This window comes from Myotis davidii, unplaced genomic scaffold (assembly GCF_000327345.1).
Source record: "Myotis davidii unplaced genomic scaffold, ASM32734v1 scaffold6, whole genome shotgun sequence".
Classification (NCBI taxonomy): domain Eukaryota; kingdom Metazoa; phylum Chordata; class Mammalia; order Chiroptera; family Vespertilionidae; genus Myotis; species Myotis davidii.
Window position 1 is genome coordinate 43,529 of NW_006383011.1, and position 21,247 is coordinate 64,775.

Sequence of the window (21,247 nt, forward strand, 5' to 3'; positions counted from 1 at the left end):
TTCTCACCTCCCAGTGACCACTTCTATTTTTTTCCCACAAAGGTGTTAGATTTCTCAGACCTAATGCTTTATTTTTCTGTTGATCACATGATGCACAAAGACATTTTTCTCCTTTATATATATACCTTCTTAATTCTTCTACAATGGATTATATTACAATTTACCCCACTCCCATCTAAACTGGAATCCTGGGTAAATGCCAAGCAGCCTTTCTTTTTGGTTTTGAATGTTCTTCAAATGAAACTGACAGTTTGTATATTCCTTCATCCGCATTATTGATGGAAAAGTCTGTCACTCTGGGGTTAGGACCCACGTGGATTTACCTATTATTAGCCTGAAGGCCTGGGCAGACTTCTTAGCCAAAGAGGTTCAGATATAACATCTATACCTAGACTCAAAATATCGACTTTGAAAAGTGACCCCTTTGTTTCACCAGGAAGAATGAGTTGCTGTGTGAGGAAGCCATGATAACACTTTGCATTCTCTGCAGACGACTGTATCCAAATATGCAGATTGTGTAATGAAAATCCTAGGGGCGCCAGTCACCTAGACTCCAGTCTGAATAGTGCTCCTGGGGTTGAGCAGCACACATCTGCTCAACCACACACAGCAGCTCTCCAGTAGGAAACTTATTTCTCCCTGATGCAAATAGTTTTCTGCATCCTTAATAGCTAATGGCCATTTGTGGACTCTTGTTTGCCTGAACATTATAATCAAGGTCTCATAAATTAAAAATTAGTGAACCAGGCTTATGGTTTATCTTTATTGCCCCCTATTTTTATTATTCCTAGAACAGACTGACGTTGAAGTCATAGAGTCATTGGGATAACTTGAGAGATTATAAATGGTGTTGTCCTCAGGAAATGGAAGTGGGTTGTAGAAAAGGAGAGTCATCAATGGGAGGCAAAACATCAGAGTTATCACATCCAAAAGACACTAAACACAGTCATATTTATTTGGAAACATAACGTGGATTCCATATTAATAAATACTTTTAACACTGAATATTGAAAAACTACTGTGCTTGTTCTAAGAAAACAGTTTACTATAGAATCAAAAGAAAGGTAGTCTTTTGCCCGTAGGCCTTTGCTAAAACAATCTAGGACTAGGAATAGCCTCGTGGATATTGTGTGAAATTGGGGGAGGGAAGAGAGTTGATACAATTAGGAAGAATTTTCTACTCTCCTTTCTTCACTGGGGCCTTAGAATTAAAAATCTGAAATTGGGAAGTACACCTTTACACACATCCCGGTTTATCTCTCAGTTTTGGATTAGGATCACCAGTGAGCAGACACGAACAAAATTTGGAAACCGGTCCCTGATTTGAATCAAGGTCAGATCAGTCTGGTTGAAAGTGGGTCCATGAGGTCCAGAAGGAGCTGCTACAGCTGATGCTTAAAGCTCAGGCACAACCACAGTGTCACTCACCACAGACCTGAAAGCACCAAACCACGTTGACCGCCACCTCCGCCAGCTCTGTCCCTTCAGTGCTGTCTTTATATGAACCTATCACCCCGTCTGCCTGCCTGTGGTCCAGCCCCTGCACCCTGGAGCTGGGGTTGGAGGCACACATTACCAGGCAGCTGTCCAGGCCTTGCACCCATGGAGAGAAACCATGAAGGGAACCCATATGGTGACTTTTTTTTTCTGCAAACACTCAAATGAAACAATCTCAAAGATGTGGAGTTCCCCATCCTAATGGTAATAAATGATAGAGAAATGCTCCTGAAAGAAACAAGGGTAGGCCCTCTCGGATCAGCCTCGAGTGGGAGTGGAAACGCCTGCTCTGAGCGGCTTTAAGGCATGGAAAAGACCTCAGCTACGCCAGGCCTCCCTGGGTCTTTTTCTCAGAAGACATGATCACCTTCCAGGCTCTATGAGTGAACGAAGGCTTCACCCTGAAAGCCACCGCTGCACTGCTGGCTCTCAGGACGTTTCTGGGTAGAGGGAGGGAGGAAGAAAAGAGGTCTCCTTCGTTTTGATACATAATCTTGGGGCCAAGGGCAAGGGAAGGAAGTGGAAAAGAACAAACGCGGTTTGTGCCGAGTCCTCTTAGTACAGATTGCAAGGATTATAAAGGGAAGAGCTGTTTCAGGTTCTGAAGGCCAAGACTTAGTCTAGAAGGGACAGCAGCTGGACGGCTGGGGGTTGGGGGGTGGGTGTTAGAATCATGGGGCTTTGGGGTTTTAAGCTAGGGAGGACCTCAAGGCTTTCACTTCATTTTCCAGAAGAGGAACCAGGGGCCTGAGAGGTTAAGCTGTGTGCCAACTCCACATAGCTTGGTATATCTGCTTGGGGGACACGAAGAGTAGCAGAGGCTGCAGTGAGCCGTAGGGTGGGGTGCGGGTGCACATCACCTGGCATGTGGTTAGTTACATTTAGAACCCCCGCAGGTGAAAAGGTCCCAGCCCTGGGCCCTTTCTTGTTGATGTGTCTCCAGAAGTGAATAGATCCTGGACAGAGCTTATTTGGGGGGTTCCCTCTGGAGGGTGAGGAGGAGCTGCAGGTGTGTCCTCACTTCCCAGTCCGGGAGGCCACCTGGATGGCTTTGATCCACTCGGTGCGCTCCTTGGGGGTGGCCGCTTGCAAGAAATAATGAACTTCATCGGCCGTGATGATCTCAAACAGGTTCTCTTCTTCACTTTTCTTGGCTGATGAAAGAAAACAGGAATGACAGTGCCCATGGGCATCAGAGAGGCCACCTAGCTCACCCTCCTCTGCAAGGAAGGAAACCCCTGTTTCCTGAGTGTCCGAGGAAAATCAAATATGTGGTTTTCAAACTTACCATCATTGTATGATCACATATATTTATTGTATAACTATATATAGTATTTATATGGACAGGTACATAGTATGATCGTGTGTGTGTGTGTGTGTGTGTGTGTTTAAGAAATAAGTTGAAACACTCAAGGAGATACATTTTCTTTTACAAACTACTCACTTTTGCATATGAGTAGTGAGTAACCTCTAATAGTGTCTAATGAATATTTCCCCTGCTCAGAATATAAATCAAGGGCTGACCCTGATACCTTTTTAAATTTATAAATAAATAAGTAAGTAAGTAAGTAAATAGATAGCCAGGCCTTCCACCAGTACCACCAGACGAGCCTGAACTTGATTTTGTCAAGGGCTAAGTTAGAGTCTCTGCTGAAAGTTTGGAGGCAGTAAACTGGCCAATACTGTGACAAGGCTTAAAGTCTCCACCTCAAATTAAAAAGCAAGGTGCTCCCTACCCCAAAACTAAAGCAGAATTCTATGGGGTGAAGGGACTAAGCAGGGGTAGTGGAAAAAAATATCTAGGCTTATGCAACTGTAGTGTTTTTCTGTCTATCTCTATAACATTATAAACCCAAAACAACCAGATAAAATCAAGGTTTGGATGTCTAAACCACACCTCCACCGTTATACCACCCTCCCCACACCTGAGAAGTCAATCTACACCTACATGCTTATTCCATGCACCACATCATAGACTTGTGATGTGGGACCCGGAGGTCATCTGGTGCAAACCCCTCATTCTCAGAGGAAGAACTAAGACCCAGCTTAATTAGGTGATTCACCCAAGGCCATGCCGCTAACCGACTAGCACAGACCTAACGATAACCCAGGTACACCTTCCACACTGCAAATGTTCTTTGGGTTGTGGGGGATTTCCTGGTATGTAAAAGGCTCCCGTTAAGGAATGTCATGGCTCAGTGACACGTATCAGGAGGTAACAAGTTTCTCCACTTAAGCCAGTTCTAACGTGAAGAATTTTTCTCAGCATTGCTCAGAGATTTACCCAAAGCATCCACAAAATCTCTCCAACTCCCCAAGACCCACAAAGCCAGGGCAGAAGTTGGGAATGAATAGCTCTTGGTTTCTCCCAGATTTTTAAACAGAACTTCATTCATGCTATTGCCTGATTAATCGAATGATTGATAATTGTTGGCTCAGGATGCCCATGAGTGGAAAGGGAACCTAAGTAGATACACCACTCTCAACAAAAATTCATTCTTACCATCTGGGTTGCTCTCCACTGAGGTCACCACACAGCCTCGCAAATGAATTGCTCCCAGGGGATCTTCCCCCTAGAGGAGAGAGGATTCCTTCATTATGTTTCCAAAGTACAGGGCATGGATATACCTTATCCTGTCAGTGCAAAGCCACACACTCATTCTGGTATAGATCAGGGCCCCCCAAAATAGATAAGAGCGGAAGGAAATTAAAAGACACCCCTTCCAAGGACCCCACCCACCACCTCACCCGGGGAGATGGGGTGAGGAGACACAAGTCAGTCTTAGCTTCATATCTGGAGAAAGTGGGAGGGGAGGTGGAAAGGCTGAATCATCGTGTCCCACAAGAGAACTGCATGTTTCCGGAGCTCTTTGGCCTCATGCAACTAACGCTCATGGGAGGAAACCGAAGAGGCTGGGGACCCAACCCAGATGGAGTTGTCTTTACACTTCAGAGTTGACTCATTTCATTGAGGAAAAGCCCCCTTCAATACCCAACAGTCTAGGCACCTAGATTTAAACAATGCTTTCATTCAAGTTGGCCTGAAAGAGAAACTAACTGGTTCCTGGTTTGCATATTAAACCAGGAACAAAGTGTTGAACTGGTTGAATCCCTCTGAAAATATTAGGTTAGGGAAAATAAAACAAATGATGTTGAGTTGACTAATAAATGACAATTCAGTGATATTTTCTTCCATCCCTGAGCTATGCCTCAAAGCCTAAGATCTCAAATCTTTGCAAATAAGGAGGTAGAAACCATAGAGACAGGTGGCAGAAAAACAAAAGTGGGAGGGCGAAGAGGGGAAGGGAATGTCAGCAGAGCAGAAATGGGAGTGGAAAGCCCCATGAGCAGATGCAGTGGAGGCTGCCAGTAGGATGGGCTTATTGGCCGCAGTCTCACCCCAGCTGGGTCATAGTAGTGCAGATATGCAGGGTCTTCTCTCAGAATGAACTTCCTCACTTTCCAGTTCTTCCTCCGATGCCCCTATATCCAGGAACAACATAAGAAAAGGAATGATGAGTTCTTGGCATCGCTCTGTATATATAGCACCTGCAAAATAAATCTTGGCTGAATTGAAAAAAAAAAAAGATGAAATCCTAATTCTAGGAGAACCAGGCCCCAACTCAGATCTTTGTCAGAGAGTTAACACGGTGGCCCATGAACAATTTGGATATCATTAAACTATAGATTAAATTATTTCTAAGATTGCCTTCCAACTTGCTATTATACAAAACAGTACTCTGTATGTGCAATGTACTATGTTAGGTAATGTGGGGGCTATAAAGAGATTTAATTTAAGACATGTCCCTTCTCTTCATAGAGTTTATAGTCTATGTGGGAAAATAAAGTATCAAATAGTTGGTATAGATAATGGATTTGAAAAAAATTAAATGAGAGATATGTAATTTGGGGTTTGGATGTCAAAGAAAGTCTTCTAAAGATCTATGCCTATCCACATGGGTGAGAAAAAGGTAGGTAAGAAGACAATTGACAACAAAATAGCAGTAAGAGCAGTCAGACTAGAAGGCAGGGGCCATGAGGAACAGTCCAGTCAAGATTGGAAAAGTGGAAAAAGACTTAGTAAATAGGTGGGGTTGTTGCTGAGTCAGAAGTAAAAAAAATTACAATCACATTTTAGGAAGATTGATGTGGTGACAACATACAGAATGAACTAGCTGGTTAAATTAAAGATAAACCAGGGGCAAGATAACAAGGTAAAAAGAAAGTCATTAAGAAATGATTGCAACAATTCAGGCATAAAATTATCAGGGGCTAACATCAGATAGCAGCAAAAGAAATGGGAGGAATAGCTGCTGTGCCAGACATGATGAGAAGGAAGAATAGTACTTGGCCTTTTCCAATAGAATTACACACTGACACTGTTCGGACTGTGGGTTTTAAGGGCAGAATTTGTGTCTTGTTTGTCTTTGGTCCTCCAATGCCCAGCACTATGCCTAGCACAGGGGAGTGCTTCATGTCTACTACCTTGAATTATCCAGTTATTTCAATTAGCCTATAGCATTTTATTAAAATGTCATGATAAAACTGATTGCATGCTGTCCCACAGAAATTCAAATGACTTGAATAACTCAGAAGCCAAAAAATACTGTATTAGATTAAAAGATATGGAGTTTCTATCTTGCCAGTACAAAGAATGTTGTTCTCTAACACTCCACACATTGACAGGCACATAAATGAATTTCCCAACATTTTTACATTGTGTGCATATAGAAAGCAATGAAACATTTACAATTTTAGCAAACAGTGCCATAATTCCAGGTCAAAGGAGTTTAAAGAGAGCTTTCAAGAATGGGTCTAAGTTATTTGGCCAATTATTTGGTCAAGGAGCTCATGTCAAAAGAGTCTTTTACTTGCATGAAGGTTGAAGCCAGGAACTCTGTTAAGTCATATGGGAGAATACAGAATATTTCTATCTGCTATTTCACATTCAGAATGGCTTTTGCAAAGCATCAACTTCTAAAGTTCTTCTTATGAATTTCTGCTCTTTGCCTCAATTGATGTTGCCCATAAAATGTGGACCCTAAAGTTTCTGCCCACATCGTTTTATCCTGATCTGCGTATGTGCCATATCCTCCTATGAAATGACTTGGTGAATATCAGCTTCTCATGAGTCAATGGAAGAGGAAGGTAACAGGAAGATGTGAAATCAGCCAACCCTGCCACCACCATAATCCCTTTAAGCCCTCACTGGCATCACAATGAGACAAGTTGAAGAGTTTGATGTTCTGTCTGGACAACTTTCATCTAATGAGCATTTCCTGAGGGATTTTAAGGAATGCATGGGTGCCTAGGGCTTCTAAGAATTGTTGCTGATCTGTCAAAGTAATCTACTTACACTTTATTTAATTCATCCTACAAATGTTTTTTGTCTATTATAGACCAAGAAGGATGCTGAATTCTGCAGCAGATACGAGAAAAGCATACACGTATAACACATTGTCCTTCCTCATCAAAGAATCTACATTGGTTGAGAAACCAGACATTTTATCCATTGTCACAACAGAATGAATTATACTTAAAAAGATTATATTGAATATAATCCAATCTCATTGGTCCCCGAATTTGTTACATTCCCCCAAGTAGAATTATTTCCTCTGGGATGGGAGAAGTGGGGAGGAAAGATGGGGAGGAAGGGGCCGGACTCCAGCTGGACACTGCTTCTGCACCATTTAAGCCTTAAGGTGTGGAGCACAGGCGTCCCTTTTCAAGATCAGCATTCTATGCAGGTTAATGGTCGCTAACTCCTAGCAGTAGACACAGGGTGGGTTAGTTTTTGTGCCACTTAACAAGGACATTTAAAAAATCCCCTCCGATGACTCTGATATAAACCACTGAACTAAGAGGAAGGAAACATTAAAGGGGGCTGTCAATTCAAATAGAAGAGGTTTTTGTTCTTTTCCCCACCGGCCTCCCAAAAAAGAGAGGAAAGAATATTGTAAAAGAACAAAATTCCTGAATGCACATAGATTTCTGTTTTGTTTGTTTAAAGGAGGTTTATAAGGATGGCTATTTAAATAGGAGTGTTCTGATAATAGGATAAATTAGCTTTTAGGTAAAAGGCTAGTTCTGTGGGTTTCAGCCTGGCCACACACCAATGGGAGCTATAAAATCCAGAGACTCTAATTGGCCTGGCATGCAATTTTAACAGGTCCCTGGAGGAGTAGAGTGTGCACCAACTGGGCTAGCTAAGGCTAAACGGTAGCTAGCAAAGGCCGAGTAAAGGCAGGCGAAGGAAAACATGGAAGCACGCCTACTCTGGTCCCCACTGTCTTCAACAGGCACTCAGGCACCCATCACCCTCAGCCAGATTTTGACCCTCCAGGGCCTGCATTGGGGTACTTATGCAGTCCAGCTCAGACAGGGCTCCTCTCTAGACTAGGGCTTCTCAAGTCAACTAATTCAAGAACAGTCATTAATGGCCGATAACAATACAGAATTCTACAAGGAATCAACAACGTAAGAAAATAATGAAATTCCCTCCTAAGGAACTCTTGTCTTAACGGCCACCTCCCAGCACCTGGAACCAAAGAGCCAGGATTAAACTAAAGAGGAAGCCAGCAATGGGCAAACTGTCCATCTTCCCTATAGAAGGCTGGCCTTGCTCCTATGATTTTCCTTTAATCTAGTCACTGGTCACCCTGTCATAAAAGTCATTACAAGACTCTGTGAAATCTTTCTAAATCCTTGCTGTACCATTTCTTAGGACCCTGATGTCAAGGTAGTTTACCACACTAATGCCCCACTTCCCCTAGTGAAACTCGGAATCCACGTCTATACCTAATTTCAGCTAGCCCAAATCCCTTCTTTCTAAAAGTAAATATATACTCAACATTGGTTCTCCCTTCTTTGCCCTGAAAGCTCAGGGGTCCATTATGAGGTAAGTCAAATCTCCGTCCCACGGGGCCTATAGACAGTGCACAAAAATCTCCTTACAGCAACCAGATTCTCCGTGTTACATGCTGAGCAGTGCCTGTAAGACAGCTCACAACACAACCAGAAGGGAAAACCTTGGCTTCATCAAGCAGCTTTTGCTTCTGTGACACCATGTGCTAGTATCAGTTGATTTCATCCTGATATTCCCATGTCTTCCTGTTGCTTCTGCCTCTATCAGGTGCTGGCCCTGGCTTTCTCGCTCGCCCCAGCCCTTAACTCTTGGCATCTCCTGCCTTGGCAGCTGGTTACTAACTACAGCTCTTCAGCTCGCCTAGCCCTTGCCTCCCAGTCTAATGCTAGCCTATACCTGTGGACACTTGAGAACTACACATGACTTCCGCTCAGGACTGAGTCCATGCCCTCTCACTGGATTTGACCTTCGTCTGCTGCTTCTGCAGAGTTGGCCTCAGGCATGCCCTGGATTTGGTTTCACTATGTCCTAGCCACAGGCTGGAATGGCACTTACTTGCTCTCAAGCCTATATGATGTTCCTCCTCTGGGTGTGGCTTATTCCTGTTTCCTGGTTACTTTGGGGGCAAGCGGAGGGGGAGGGATAAGCAAATGGAAGTATTTTTATTATGAAATATCTGTCTTTTCCATGCCATCTCTTAGGCAACTGATTTCTTCCAGCTAATTAAAAGATCAATAATTTTTTTTGAAACATCTTTTTCCCATGTTATTGATAAAAGAGTTTCCTTTTTCCGAGGTGCATCTTCTGCCCTGCCTGCCTCAGTCCCCCTGTCCTAATGCCACTTTGGTCATTTACCAAGCTATTTGTCCATCTCAGTCTGCTGGTTTCATTTACTGGTTGACTATCAGCCAAAGGAAATATCGTTTGGTGGTTTAGAAATGAAAAGAACCTGAGAAGAGGGAAAGGCTAAAAAGGAACAGTAGTGGCCACTCACCTGCTTCAGTAAACATCCTTGCTTGATAATGACCCCTCTGAATTCTTCTTTCAGAATTATATCATCATCACTGGAATTCTCTTCACAGAAGAACCCACTGTCTGGCTATTGGGAAAGGAAATAGCAAGTTTATTTTACCAGTCTCAGGCATATTGCTATGTGTACCATCTTTACACACACACACACACACACACACACACACACACACACCCTGCACCACTTCCAGCCACGGGCGTAGGCTCCTTCTTCTCCTCCAGTGGCTCATATCCCAACCTGAACTTTAAAGGCTGTCCTTGGATCTCAGAGGGAAGGGGGTGGGGGTAATCAACCAAAGACCTTGAATGCATATATGCATAACCCATGGACACAGACAATCGAGTCAAGGCCTGGGGCAGAAGGGGTGGACTGGAAGGGGTCAATGAGGGAAAAATGGGGACATACATAATACTTTCAACAATAAAGATTTATTTTTTAAATATTATAAATAAATAAAATAAACAATAAAAAAAAAATAAAGGCTGTCCTTGATTATCTCATTTCCCCTCCCCTTTAATCTTGTTTCTAGATGCTCTTCCTCTCTTGCCACTCATGTGATCTTGCTGATATCCTTTCATTTTCTGGGTTCCCTATGCTACACATATTTTAAGTCTAGCTCAGCACATTTCTTCCTTCAAAGCCTTCCTTCTCTTCGGACCTCAAAGCCACATCCTAAAAAGTAGAGTTGGCTATTTTATAAGACATTGCACAACAAGACCTCCACTATGGTCTCTGCCACTCAGGCCTCTTCTGCTTTGAGAAGACCAAGAGCAGGTGCCCAGCCTCAACCCCTGAGGTCAGCAGTGAGCTGGGTTTTGCTCAGCTATAAAAAAGCAATGAATCATACAGAGTAAGAGGAGCCACTTTTTAAGCCCTTCAATGGGGAGGACTTAAGAAGTTCTAGCCCAATACCCTGGACTCAGTAACACATTAAACAGGAAATAAGCCTGGCCTGGACCTTGTGGCCGGATATTTTTAGAATCCCACATTTAAATGGCTATAAGCAGCCAAATTAGAGGTCTTAAAAATATGTATGCTGACAGCAGAACTTCCCCCAAAGTGAAATGAAACTCTCTCTGGGACATTCACATCACTTTTGTAAAAGGCTCTTAAATAGCTCCCTAACTTCTGTGCTCTGACCCCAAATAGAAACAAAACTGCCAAAACTCCCCTGGAAATTCACTGTTGCAGGATTTCTCACGTGGCCAAGGTTTAGGTCCACATTGTGTAATACCCCGTGTTTCCCCATCTGTGGTAACACAGATGATTGGGGGAGGGAGTGCCAATGCGTACATTCTGCATTAAATTGAATATTTGAATGTACATTTGAGAAAATATACAATCAGCATAATGTGATTTTATGGATCTCCTCTAGAAAGGCAGCCCCATGCAAGCTGCAATTTTTTTTTTCATTGCTCTATCCTCTTTGTTTTTAGAAATGAATTATTGCTTAGAATAAGAATAGATGTAAAGCTTTAAAAGTCATTTTAAAGCAAACTACTCAAGTAAACAATATTTTCCTTTGAACTGGCTCACTTGGATGTGGCAGGCATTGAGCTGGGGGACAGCTGTCAAGACAAGAACAGCTAACAACTCTGGGGAGAGGGCTGGCCTCTCTTTCACGCATGTGGGTGGCCCAGCCTCGAATCTGCCCAGAGCAGTCTCCATGACAGGAAGAGTAGCTAAGCAGCTTCTCTCACTTACGAAGTAGTAGAAGGCATCAGGGTTGTCCAGGAAAGGGTTTTCAGCTGTCCCATCCACGGCGTTCTTGGACAGGTCTCCGGCAGGCTGCAGGTACCCTTCGTTGAGCAGTGAGGAGGCGATCATGAGGCCTTCCTGGCGATTCCGGACAGACTTGTTGGAGAGCAGCCAGTCGATGACACAGTTACCTGGATGGAGCCATCAGAGGGAAGGTTAACGCTCCTAATCAAAGAACAAACCACTGCCCATCGCCCCTGGAAAGCCCCAGAGCACCCGCGTGTCTGACTTGTCTCATCTTCCCTGTTATTCCAGGAAGGAAAAACTAAATCAGTGGGATAGCTGCCCGGAAACAAACGGAACTATGTAAAGGGTTTTGTTTTGTTTCTCTTTCCTTAAAAATCTGTAAGTTCTTTAAGAAGCAATGCATCATTAAAGAAATAGTTCTTTACCCACTTGCACTTGTCTTATATATCTTGATTCCTGTCTATTCTTTTATTCAGCTCTGTGTCTATTTTAACATAATACCATTTTGGGGGAGAAAAAAATGACTATTTGATTGATATAGCTGGCATTTCCAAAACAATATCTTGGACAACAAAGTTCTTTTCTACCCTTCATTTTATGTCCATGCTGGAGAAGTTCAATTCTCATGTTCACCAGTCATCCTCCTATGACCCCGTCTACCCAGCCTGCTACACACGCCCCTCCCCACACATATGGCTGAGCGGGAATTCCATATTGCCTTCCCCAGCTGCCTCATATCAGACTTGCAAGACCTTTTACCTGTGAAGCAGTGATTAAAAATCTTCTTGTCCTTCTCTAGGTTCAGCTCTTTTATTCCTTTTTCCGTGTCTTTCATGGACAAATACAGAGCCCTGCACAGAGATGAAAACGGATGGATGAGTGGGGAGCGTTTCAGAATGGCAAGTCCTCGCAGGGACCTTGAGGAGCTGGCCAAGAACATGAGCTTCTCCCCTCCCAGGTGGCCCCTGTGCCTAATCTCCCCACCAGAACACAAGTAGTTAAAGGGCAGAGTTGATATTTGCAGAATTCTGTGTCCGGCATGGCATTCAACAGAATGCAGTAGGGAGATAATTATTAGTTCTTAAGTTCATTGAGCTCTTTGTTGATTTAAGTCCCAATGCCTGAGAGAGAAAGTTAAGTGGCAAGGATTAAGGTTCTCAGGGCCAGTTTTCCACTCTAATCTTCAAAGTCCCTTGATTTTCACATCCCAGTCCTTCAAGTGTCATTAAGAGACCATCTAGACTAGGCATTGCCTCCAAGAAAGCGAATGTTTTAGCTGAGCTTATCTCTTATTCTATTATGAGACAAGGCAAAATAGTGAGAAGTTCTGATTTTTGTCCTTGAAGTAATAAACTCAAGATAGCCTTGTAAGAGAAACTGCCAACAAGTAACCAGAAAGCTCCTTTCATGTATCATGTGGTTCCATATAGCACAAACACCATTCCCACTTAGCTCTGACAGCCATGGCCAGAAATGTGGTCACCTGATGCCCCCAGCCAGCAGCTGCACTAGACCAGGAGCCTGCTCTTAGGTCTTTACCCAAAAGCTTTGCTGGTGAGAGAAGATTCTAAGCCTCCCCAAGCTCATTGTACAAACTTAAACCCCTGTGACATGCCAAGTCCTGTGTTAGGCTGCTGAAAGGGTTCGTCTTTGGTCCCTCTCAGGGACAACCACATTGTGTAAACAGAACCCTTCTTGAACATTTTTAGCAGCCAACATGGAATACTTTCTGACTGGGCTCCTATTTCAGGTTATACTCGACATAGATGCAAAACTATCAGGAAGCAATGATTCTTCTAGAAAAAAAAAAAGCTCATGTGATAGAAGGAGACATGAAACATGCAGGAAGGAAGGAGCCCTGTTCCTGTCAGGGGCTGAATTTTCCTGTGACCCTCTAACAACCTTTAGACAACAACTACCACCTGCAATTCCAAGCCTGCCAACGTCATAGGACATTAAACCAGGCCAGGGTTTCTGCCCAGGATGGGTGTTCACCTTGACTGGTCCTTGCTGACAGTGTGAATAGATGCACTTGAACTCAAGACCTTGCATACTTGGATGCAGACCCCCTGCCTTTTCCTCCCTACCCAGATATCCTGGAGCATTCTTTAAAGACTAGCTTATTATGGCAACTTCATAAATGCAATAAGTTCTATCTCTCTGTCTCTCTCTATCTTTTTGGATCTCTTTCTCTGCCAAGGTTTCTCCTCCAAGGTTTTCCAAAATGAGGGAGTCTATATTCCAGTAGCTTCGTCTCCTCAGCTGCTAGGCCTTGGAGAAGCCATGATCACTCCTTGAGATCCAGGTAAACATCTTCGTACACCAAGAGCCAGTATCGGCCTGGAAGGGTGAATACAGCCTTCAGAGGTGACCAAAGCAAGCCCCGGAACATCACATCTCCTCAAAGGGGAAACAGGAAGGGGGAGAAGGAAGCAAACAGAAAATCACCCTAAGTCAACGGTTTCTGGAAGGCGAATAGATCTCCTGGTGGATTTCCTGGCAAACTTCTGGCCTCCTTCAATGCACTTGATGGCCTTCTTGATGTCACGAACCCAGCCATCTCTCTCTTCCAGGAAGGCTGCCTGGAAGAAGTGGTCCTGCTGTTTGGTTGTAGTGATCTTAAACACAAACTGAAAATAAAAAGACATGCCATTAGGAATCACTCTTTTCAAGGGGCTGAGGTCCCTTAGAAGCACAGCAGTTGAGCCAACCCTGTCCTGGAAGTACTTGGCCAAGAGAGACCCACATGCCCAGGGTGGTGGTGAGGGAACTAGTCTGGCGGGAACCAGTCATACTGTAGGCTATGCACAGGCTCAAAGGTCAGTGTCTGACCAACCATTCATTGTGGCTATTAATGTCAACTCACCATCCTTTTGCCGAAGTCCTGACAGGGACTAGTCAGAGTGCTTCCTTTCAGAGGAATCATTCCTTTGGGGCTGTTGTCACTTTTCTTCTTATAGAATTCAATGCCATCTTCTAACAATACAACCCACATGGGTTTCCAGGTGTTGAACACACTCCCCTGTAATGACAACAAAAAGTCCTGTAACAATATTTTCTAAATTTGTTCTATAGATGAGGCGGGACTTGGTCAATAGCCTACTGTTGACCAGTGTGGACTCAGGTGACCCACATTTGTGTGACCAGGGTGCTAGGCAAGCAGCCTTCAAGGGAGAAGGGACTGCCATTCTTCTGGAACTTTAAAAAAATATTTTTAAGATAAACTGTATGCATGTTCTTAATCGGCCATAAGCCTCTCATGGGTCATTACCAAGGGAATATGGGATGGATCTCTACGCTTCTTCTTGTGCATTTCAGGCTGGCTTTCTGCTCCCACCCCTGCCCATTGTGTTCTGTTCAACTCAGGGATGGCAAATAGATTCTATCTCAAGTGCCAGCTCAGACTGAATAGTAGCCGATGCCCGAGGCCGGACTCATGGGGAAAGTGACATGATCAACAGCTGTGTTTGCCTCAGGCGTGGAGGCCATAAAGGTGGCGTGCTCGCTGCAGTTCCTTCCATCCTGTGGTCTAAGATTTTATCTGAATGTGAATGTCAAGAAGAAACTCAGACAGCAGCCTTGCGTTCAGGATGGCTAAGTTGTATGAAAATCCCTTGAAAAATGGTCTGTAATGCCAGACTGTTGGCATCCATGCTTTTAGGAAGATCTTTATTGGAAAAGTTTTCAGTTTGGACTAATGTCAACTGCCCCCATAGCAGTACATTAACTGTTCTGACTAAATCAAAGAAGTCTCTCTATTTTGTCTATATTTTGGGAGAGTTTGGGAAAATAAGGTTCTTTGCCTTTCACCATTGGACCCATGAGGTCACCCTGTCATGACTTCCACAAAATAGAATTATCATCCAGCTCCCAGAAGACCTTGCGGCTTATCTTAAAATGCAAAGAGCCTCTATATTAAGGTCAGTTGCCCAAAAGGAAGTCTATTTATGCAAAAAGGTTAAGTATTTGTGGGACTATCATTTTGTATCATTTTGCTTGTCCAAGTGTTTCCTTTATTTTAGTTACTAAAAGAACTTTTAAAATTAGAACCCATTATCTCTTTTTTGCACAGGCAGAATGACTATCCATACTAACACTAGACTGTTTTCCTTTCTTAAAAAATGGGGAAGGTCAGACACTGCAAACACAGGAAATAATTTCAGTTAAATGTCTTTCTGCTTTACATCTACCTGAGAGAAACTTAAATCCAGAATATAAAGGGTTCCTGCAAATCAATAAGAAAAATAAAATCTATTTTTTAAATGGGAAAACAACTGCAAGAGGCATTTCACTAAAGAGGTTATCCAGCCCAGCTCAGTGGTTGAGTGTCAGCCTATGGACCAGGAGGTCATGGTTCAATTCCCAGGCAGGGCACATGCTTGGGTTGCAGGCTTGATCCCTAGTAGGGGGCATGCAGGAGGCAGCCGATCAATGATTCTCTTTCATCATTGATGTTTTTTATCTCTTTCTCTCCCCCCGCCCTTCATCTCTGAAGTCAATAAATATATTTTTAAAAAGAGGTTATCAAAAAAGTATCTGAAATGATGTTTGGCATCATTATTCACTAGGAAAATGCAGATTAAAAGCACAGTGAGATACCACTACACGTCATTAGAATATCTAACATTTACAAAAATTAAGAAGAGCAAGACTTGGCAAGGATGGTAACTGGAATCCCTATATGTGGTGGGCAGGAGTGCAAGATGGCACATCAAACTGGAAAATGTCCTAATTCTTAGGAGATATATGTTGAATTACTGAGGAGTGAGGTAGCATGATGTCCGCAGCTTATTCTCATGAAAATTGTGTGTATATTTATATAGAAATACAGAGATATGAGAGATAAAGCAAGTGCGAACATGTGTTAACAATTGATAGATCAAGGTAAATAGTATACAGGTAGTCGTACTCATTTTCTCATTTCTCTGTGGGTTTGAAATTTTTCAAGATAATTGGGGAAAATTAATAAATAAATGAACAACACAAGACACTACTATATAGTAAAATCTAGGTTATACTTTCAGGGAAACATAGAAACAGGTGCATAAAATAATGAAAATAATAAAAGCGATACTCACAGAGCTAGGAGCAAAAAGTTGGACTAAATGACGCTGAATACCTTTCATGTCTAAAATTGTATATTCTACCTCAGGCCCCTCAGAGATGAATAACTGCCACAATCACTCAGCAGTTTTGACCTTAGTATTGGGATAAATTGGGAGAGGTCAGCCAGCACTGCATTCCTCCTGTAGGCAATTAAAGTAAAGCTACTCCTAATTCAAATGTAGCCTCAGGGGTCTGTCAGTTCTCAGAGCAGGATGTGTCATTTGGGATTCAGGGCCATTATGCGCACTGAGAAGGCCGATCCTCTGTAAAACAAAGGAAATGAGACCAGCCTCTTAGAGTGGAAAGTTTCTTCCAGGCTTGGTAGGAGTTAGCTGGGTTCGGATGATGGAATGACAGGTGATCTCTCTTCTCCTAGCCATGGCCACAGCCACCAGCTTCTCACTGCAGTAAACCGACAGCACCTCCTCCCCACTACCACTGTACTGACCCCTTCCTGTCCCCAACCCCTTTGGCACTCACCCAAGAGCAAACCGGGCAGTGTGATCCTGAAATGTCCAGGGCACATTACACCTGACCAGTACATGTGGAACTGGAACTAGAACCCAGGTCTCTTGATTCCCAATTTTATGCTCTTTCTACTTCCCCTCAGATGCCATCTTTATTTTGGTTCCTACATACCTTTGAGTAATTCTGGAACCTAAATCAATTTTTTCAGGCCACTTAGCTAGCAATACATAAAATCATGGTTATAATTTTATATAATATGTTATATATATACATTATATACATATATACATATATATATATCATATGTCTGAAGCATTGAGGGGTGAGGTATTATTTGTATTTTTCTGTAATGCCTTTTGTCATTATAGAAGAAAACTTCTACAATGTACAATGGGTGGGTTTTAGATGCTGAATTAGGTTTATTAATGTTTTCCAGGGAACAGCTGTTGATCATCATGGTACTCGTATAATTTAGTGCACAAGAGTCTGACATTGCATAATGCCAAAAGAAGAAATCTCAAAGGATGAGATATTTGACTGTATACTTTTTAAAAATGAACTTCTGTGCATTAAAAAAAACATAGCAAAATAAAATGTGGACATTTGCAATATGCCATATAATTAAAAGTTAACATGTCTTTAAGAACTTTTTAGAATTATTAAAAATGTATAGAAACACTCCTTAAGTGGGCAAACAATATAAATAGGTCATTCTCAAGAGAAGAAATACTCAGGCTCAATAGACATAAAAATGTATTGCTTCAATAGTACTCAAAGAGACAAAAATTAAATAAGATATAATTCTGCCCATCGATAAGATTTTTTAAAAAGATTTATAAAATATATTGGTGAAGATTTGGGTAACTGGGCATGAAAAGACAAAAAGGAGCCTGATGAGCAGCAGTTTGATGTGCACTATTTTTTAAAAAGCCTAAAGAGCCCTGGCTGGTTTGGCTCAGTGGATAGAGTGTCGGCCTGCGGACTGAAGGATCCCGGGTTCAATTCCAGCCAAGTGTACATGCCCAGGTCACAGGCTCGATCCCCAGCGTGGGGTGTGCAGAAGGCAGCTGATCAATGATTCTCTCTCATCACTGATGTTTCTCTCTCTCTCCCTCTCCCTTCCTCTCGGAAATCAAACTAAAAGAAATGTAGGCCATATAGAAGCATAAGATCTAAAGTGAGGACAGTAATATTCTGACTTTAAGTGGTGCATAGCCAGTAGGTGACCACGTCTCTGGAGGGTGGTCCAGGCTCAAATCCCAGTTCTGCCACATTCTACCAATGGGATCTTGAGCAAGTTCTTATACCTCCTTTTCTACATCTGGCAAATGGGGACAATGTTACTATGTATTTTTCAGCGTTTTGGGGAGATTAAATAAAACAATTCATGTAGATTGCCAATGGCTGTATCTAGCACATAGTAAGCGCTCAATAAATAGCACCTATGTCCTGTAACTCTGTGCTTATCAGGTGCACCTGGAGGACAACCTTGCATTTAGGAAACCGCAAGGCTGCAGGTAAACCAGAGCCTGTTCAAAAGAGAGGGACAGGATGGCATCGTTTTGGGGAAATTGTTGAAGAAACTGGGTAGGTTTTAGCACAAAAAGGAACAAGCAGAGCTGAAGAGGACTGTCTTCAAAGGTGTCAAACACTGTCACAGATCATGGGGGTTTCAGAAAAAACAGTTTGCGCATAACTTAAGAGAGAAAGTTACATTAGTGGGTTCTCTGACACAAGAGGCATTCAAGCATGCTTGGTATCAGAATAGCAAAAGAAATGCGGCCTCAGGTGGAAAATACAGTTAAAAGTTACTTTAATACTTAATACTCCTTTCAACCCTCAGATTCTACACATCTATTCCAAAAAAAGGCTGTTGTCCTTACTATCCCACTGGATATCCTCAATTTCAAGATATCCCTTTGGGTCTCTCCTACAAGCCAAAAATAAATAAAGTTCTAACACATATTTAACATGATCACCAAAAAATGAATACCCCATTGGAAAAAATTTAATACATTATAAGTTACTGTAATATAGACCCCCAATTCCTTGGTTTCTGTGATTTAGACAAGTTTCTTCCTTTGAGACATGTTCATTCAACAAAAAATGATAGAGCAACTCCTGTGCTTCAGACACTGGCCTGGGTGCTGGGGTGGAAAATGAGTAAGACAGTCTCTGCTCTTAAATGATTCACCATCTAACAGGGGGAGAGAGTGACCTTGAATGACACCTCCAGTTCAATGGAAGGATGCAGAGTATGAGCAGTGTCACTGAAAAAAGCCAACTCACTGCTGTGGGTTGGGGCAACTTTATTATGTTGTTTAGAACCCCTCCCAGGTCACTTCCCAGGGAGTGAGGACACCTCCTTTAACTTCTCCTTTCCCTCAAACTTCTCTTTTCATATGTTGACGTACAGCTGGAATTCAAAGGAAAATTACCTTATGCTCAAAACTACGTGTTTAACTAAAGCAGAACTGTGAGTCGGCATGACCTATTCTCCCACACTCATGGGCGTGTTACTTCAAGCTGGTGTTGCATCAAATTACATCCTTATTTCTGCTGCATTGTAAATTGTATCTTCTGGTTTTCCAGCCTGATCCATGAAGTCACTTGTATAAAATCCCAGATAAGTGGTTGTTTTGTGCCTATTTTAATTTTCTGAAGGCAAGGAAACCAATCTATTCCCTAATATGTTTTTTTACATTAATCAAATCTTCCAGGTTGGATAATTTCTCAATAAAATCATACTGGGTAAGCAATAGAGAAATGGTACCGAGTGCTTAACAGCATGATTTCTGTCTTAGGAATTTGGGTTCAAATTTGAAGACAGTCCTCATAGACAAGTTACTTAATTTTTCCAAACATTAGTCTCCTCACCTGTAAAATAAAGGTAATATTGTACTACTTCCCACTGTTGTAAACATTAAATGGAATATACTTAACGGGCTTAGTACTGTGGCTAGGTTGTAGCAGGTGCTCAAAAATGGTTAGCATATAGGAAGGTGGGATTACACAGTTTTGTAGGCAATTCTGTGAAATCATTCTGGCATAAGGCTATCCTGGGTACCAGCCATCACGACAACTGTGCTTTGAAGTCTAAATCACTGCAATCCAAGCCCAAGAGGGCTGCACGTAACACGATTAGGCACAGCTCTCTGTGACACTGAGGCCACACTGCTGGGTTCCAGTCCAGCTATGCCGCCTAATAGCTGTGTGACCTTGGGCAAGCCTCTTAGCTTCTCTGTGCCTTAGTTTCGTCATCTGTCAAGTAAGGCTAACAGCTGTACCCACTTTGTAGGGTTGTTATAATAGCTAAGTGCATTGATGCTTTCAATCTGTCCCTGCTGCAAGGCAAGCACCACATCCATTAGTTATTAAGATGATGGGAATCAATGGGTACAAATCATTGGAAACTGTTTCATGGTATTGTGTCCAGAAGACAACGTAGCTGTGGGGAAAAAGTCCCAGGCCAAAACCCCTGACTCCTGTTCTCTCTTTTACCCCAGGTTTTCCTCCTGCAACCACATCTCTTAGGGCCTTTTCTTTCCTGCCCAACCCACTTGTCCTTGGGCATCCCAACTCCTGTGCTTTCTCCCAGCCTAAAAGACCACCCAATCCTCTAAGCTTCCAATTGGGATCAGTTCTGCTACATGAAGTGCCTGTGGAATTGATTGTCAAGCAATCAACAACAGTTTGCTCCACAAACTCCCAGGACTGAGGTTGGTTTGGGATGTGACTTGGTAGAGTCCAATTCGTAACCTGCTCCTTTCTCTTTTTTAAAGCTACGCTTATGCACATGAGCGGAACCTGCTCCACGTGCCCCACCCCCCACATAAGGCTGAGCGGGACTCTAGATTGCTTTCCCCAGCTGCCCCATTTCAGACTTGCAAGGCCTTTTACCTGGGAAGCCTCCGTTTTCTCATCTGTAAGATGGGGATAAGGACACTATTGTATAGGATGGTTAGGATTGCTTGAGATCTTGTTCATAGAACAACTGACTGCTACATGGTAGTGAAGGGAATCAAAGGTTTGCCACCCTGAAGCTGCCTTTTTGGGATATTGATTTTGAGATGGTTATTGAGAAATAAAAGACTCAGAAAGAAACTCAAGCCCTCCCTACTATCCTTTCCAAAAGGTTCAGCTAGAAAAACCTACTCCAGGAAGGGAATCATAGGAGACTGCCTTAACCAAATTCAGATTAAGTATGGTGAATAGAAGGGCTTCAGGCTGGTACCCCTTAGCTTAGATACCCAGTGTCCCACTGTTTCGGAGTTGCCTAGCAAGAATTTGCCTGCCGCCCTAACCGGTTTGGCTCAGTGGATATAGCCTCAGCCTGCGGACTCAAGGGTCCCAGGTTCAATTCCGGTCAAGGGCATGTACCTTGGTTGCGGGCATATCCCCAGTAGGGGGTATTATATATATAATTATATATACATTACATATATAATCACACACATATATATTACATATATATAGTACACATATATTACATAGTACATATTATATATATGTGTATATATATATACATATATATTATATAGTACATATTATATATA

General features: G+C 42.6%; 1 protein-coding gene across 1 annotated transcript in view; it reads right to left on the bottom strand.

Moving 5' to 3' along the window:
• Positions 1-930: 930 nt before the first annotated feature.
• PLEK (pleckstrin) overlaps positions 931-21,247 on the bottom strand; it is a 22,752-nt gene continuing 2,435 nt past the window's right edge. The window contains exons 2-9 of the mRNA XM_006778518.2: positions 13,984-14,139; positions 13,566-13,747; positions 11,877-11,968; positions 11,097-11,281; positions 9,357-9,461; positions 4,897-4,980; positions 4,001-4,070; positions 931-2,651 (exon numbers count right to left, since the gene is read on the bottom strand). Coding sequence (XP_006778581.1) covers positions 2,515-2,651; positions 4,001-4,070; positions 4,897-4,980; positions 9,357-9,461; positions 11,097-11,281; positions 11,877-11,968; positions 13,566-13,747; positions 13,984-14,139 — 1,011 coding nt within the window. The 3' untranslated portion in view covers positions 931-2,514. The remainder of the gene's footprint in view (positions 2,652-4,000; positions 4,071-4,896; positions 4,981-9,356; positions 9,462-11,096; positions 11,282-11,876; positions 11,969-13,565; positions 13,748-13,983; positions 14,140-21,247) is intronic.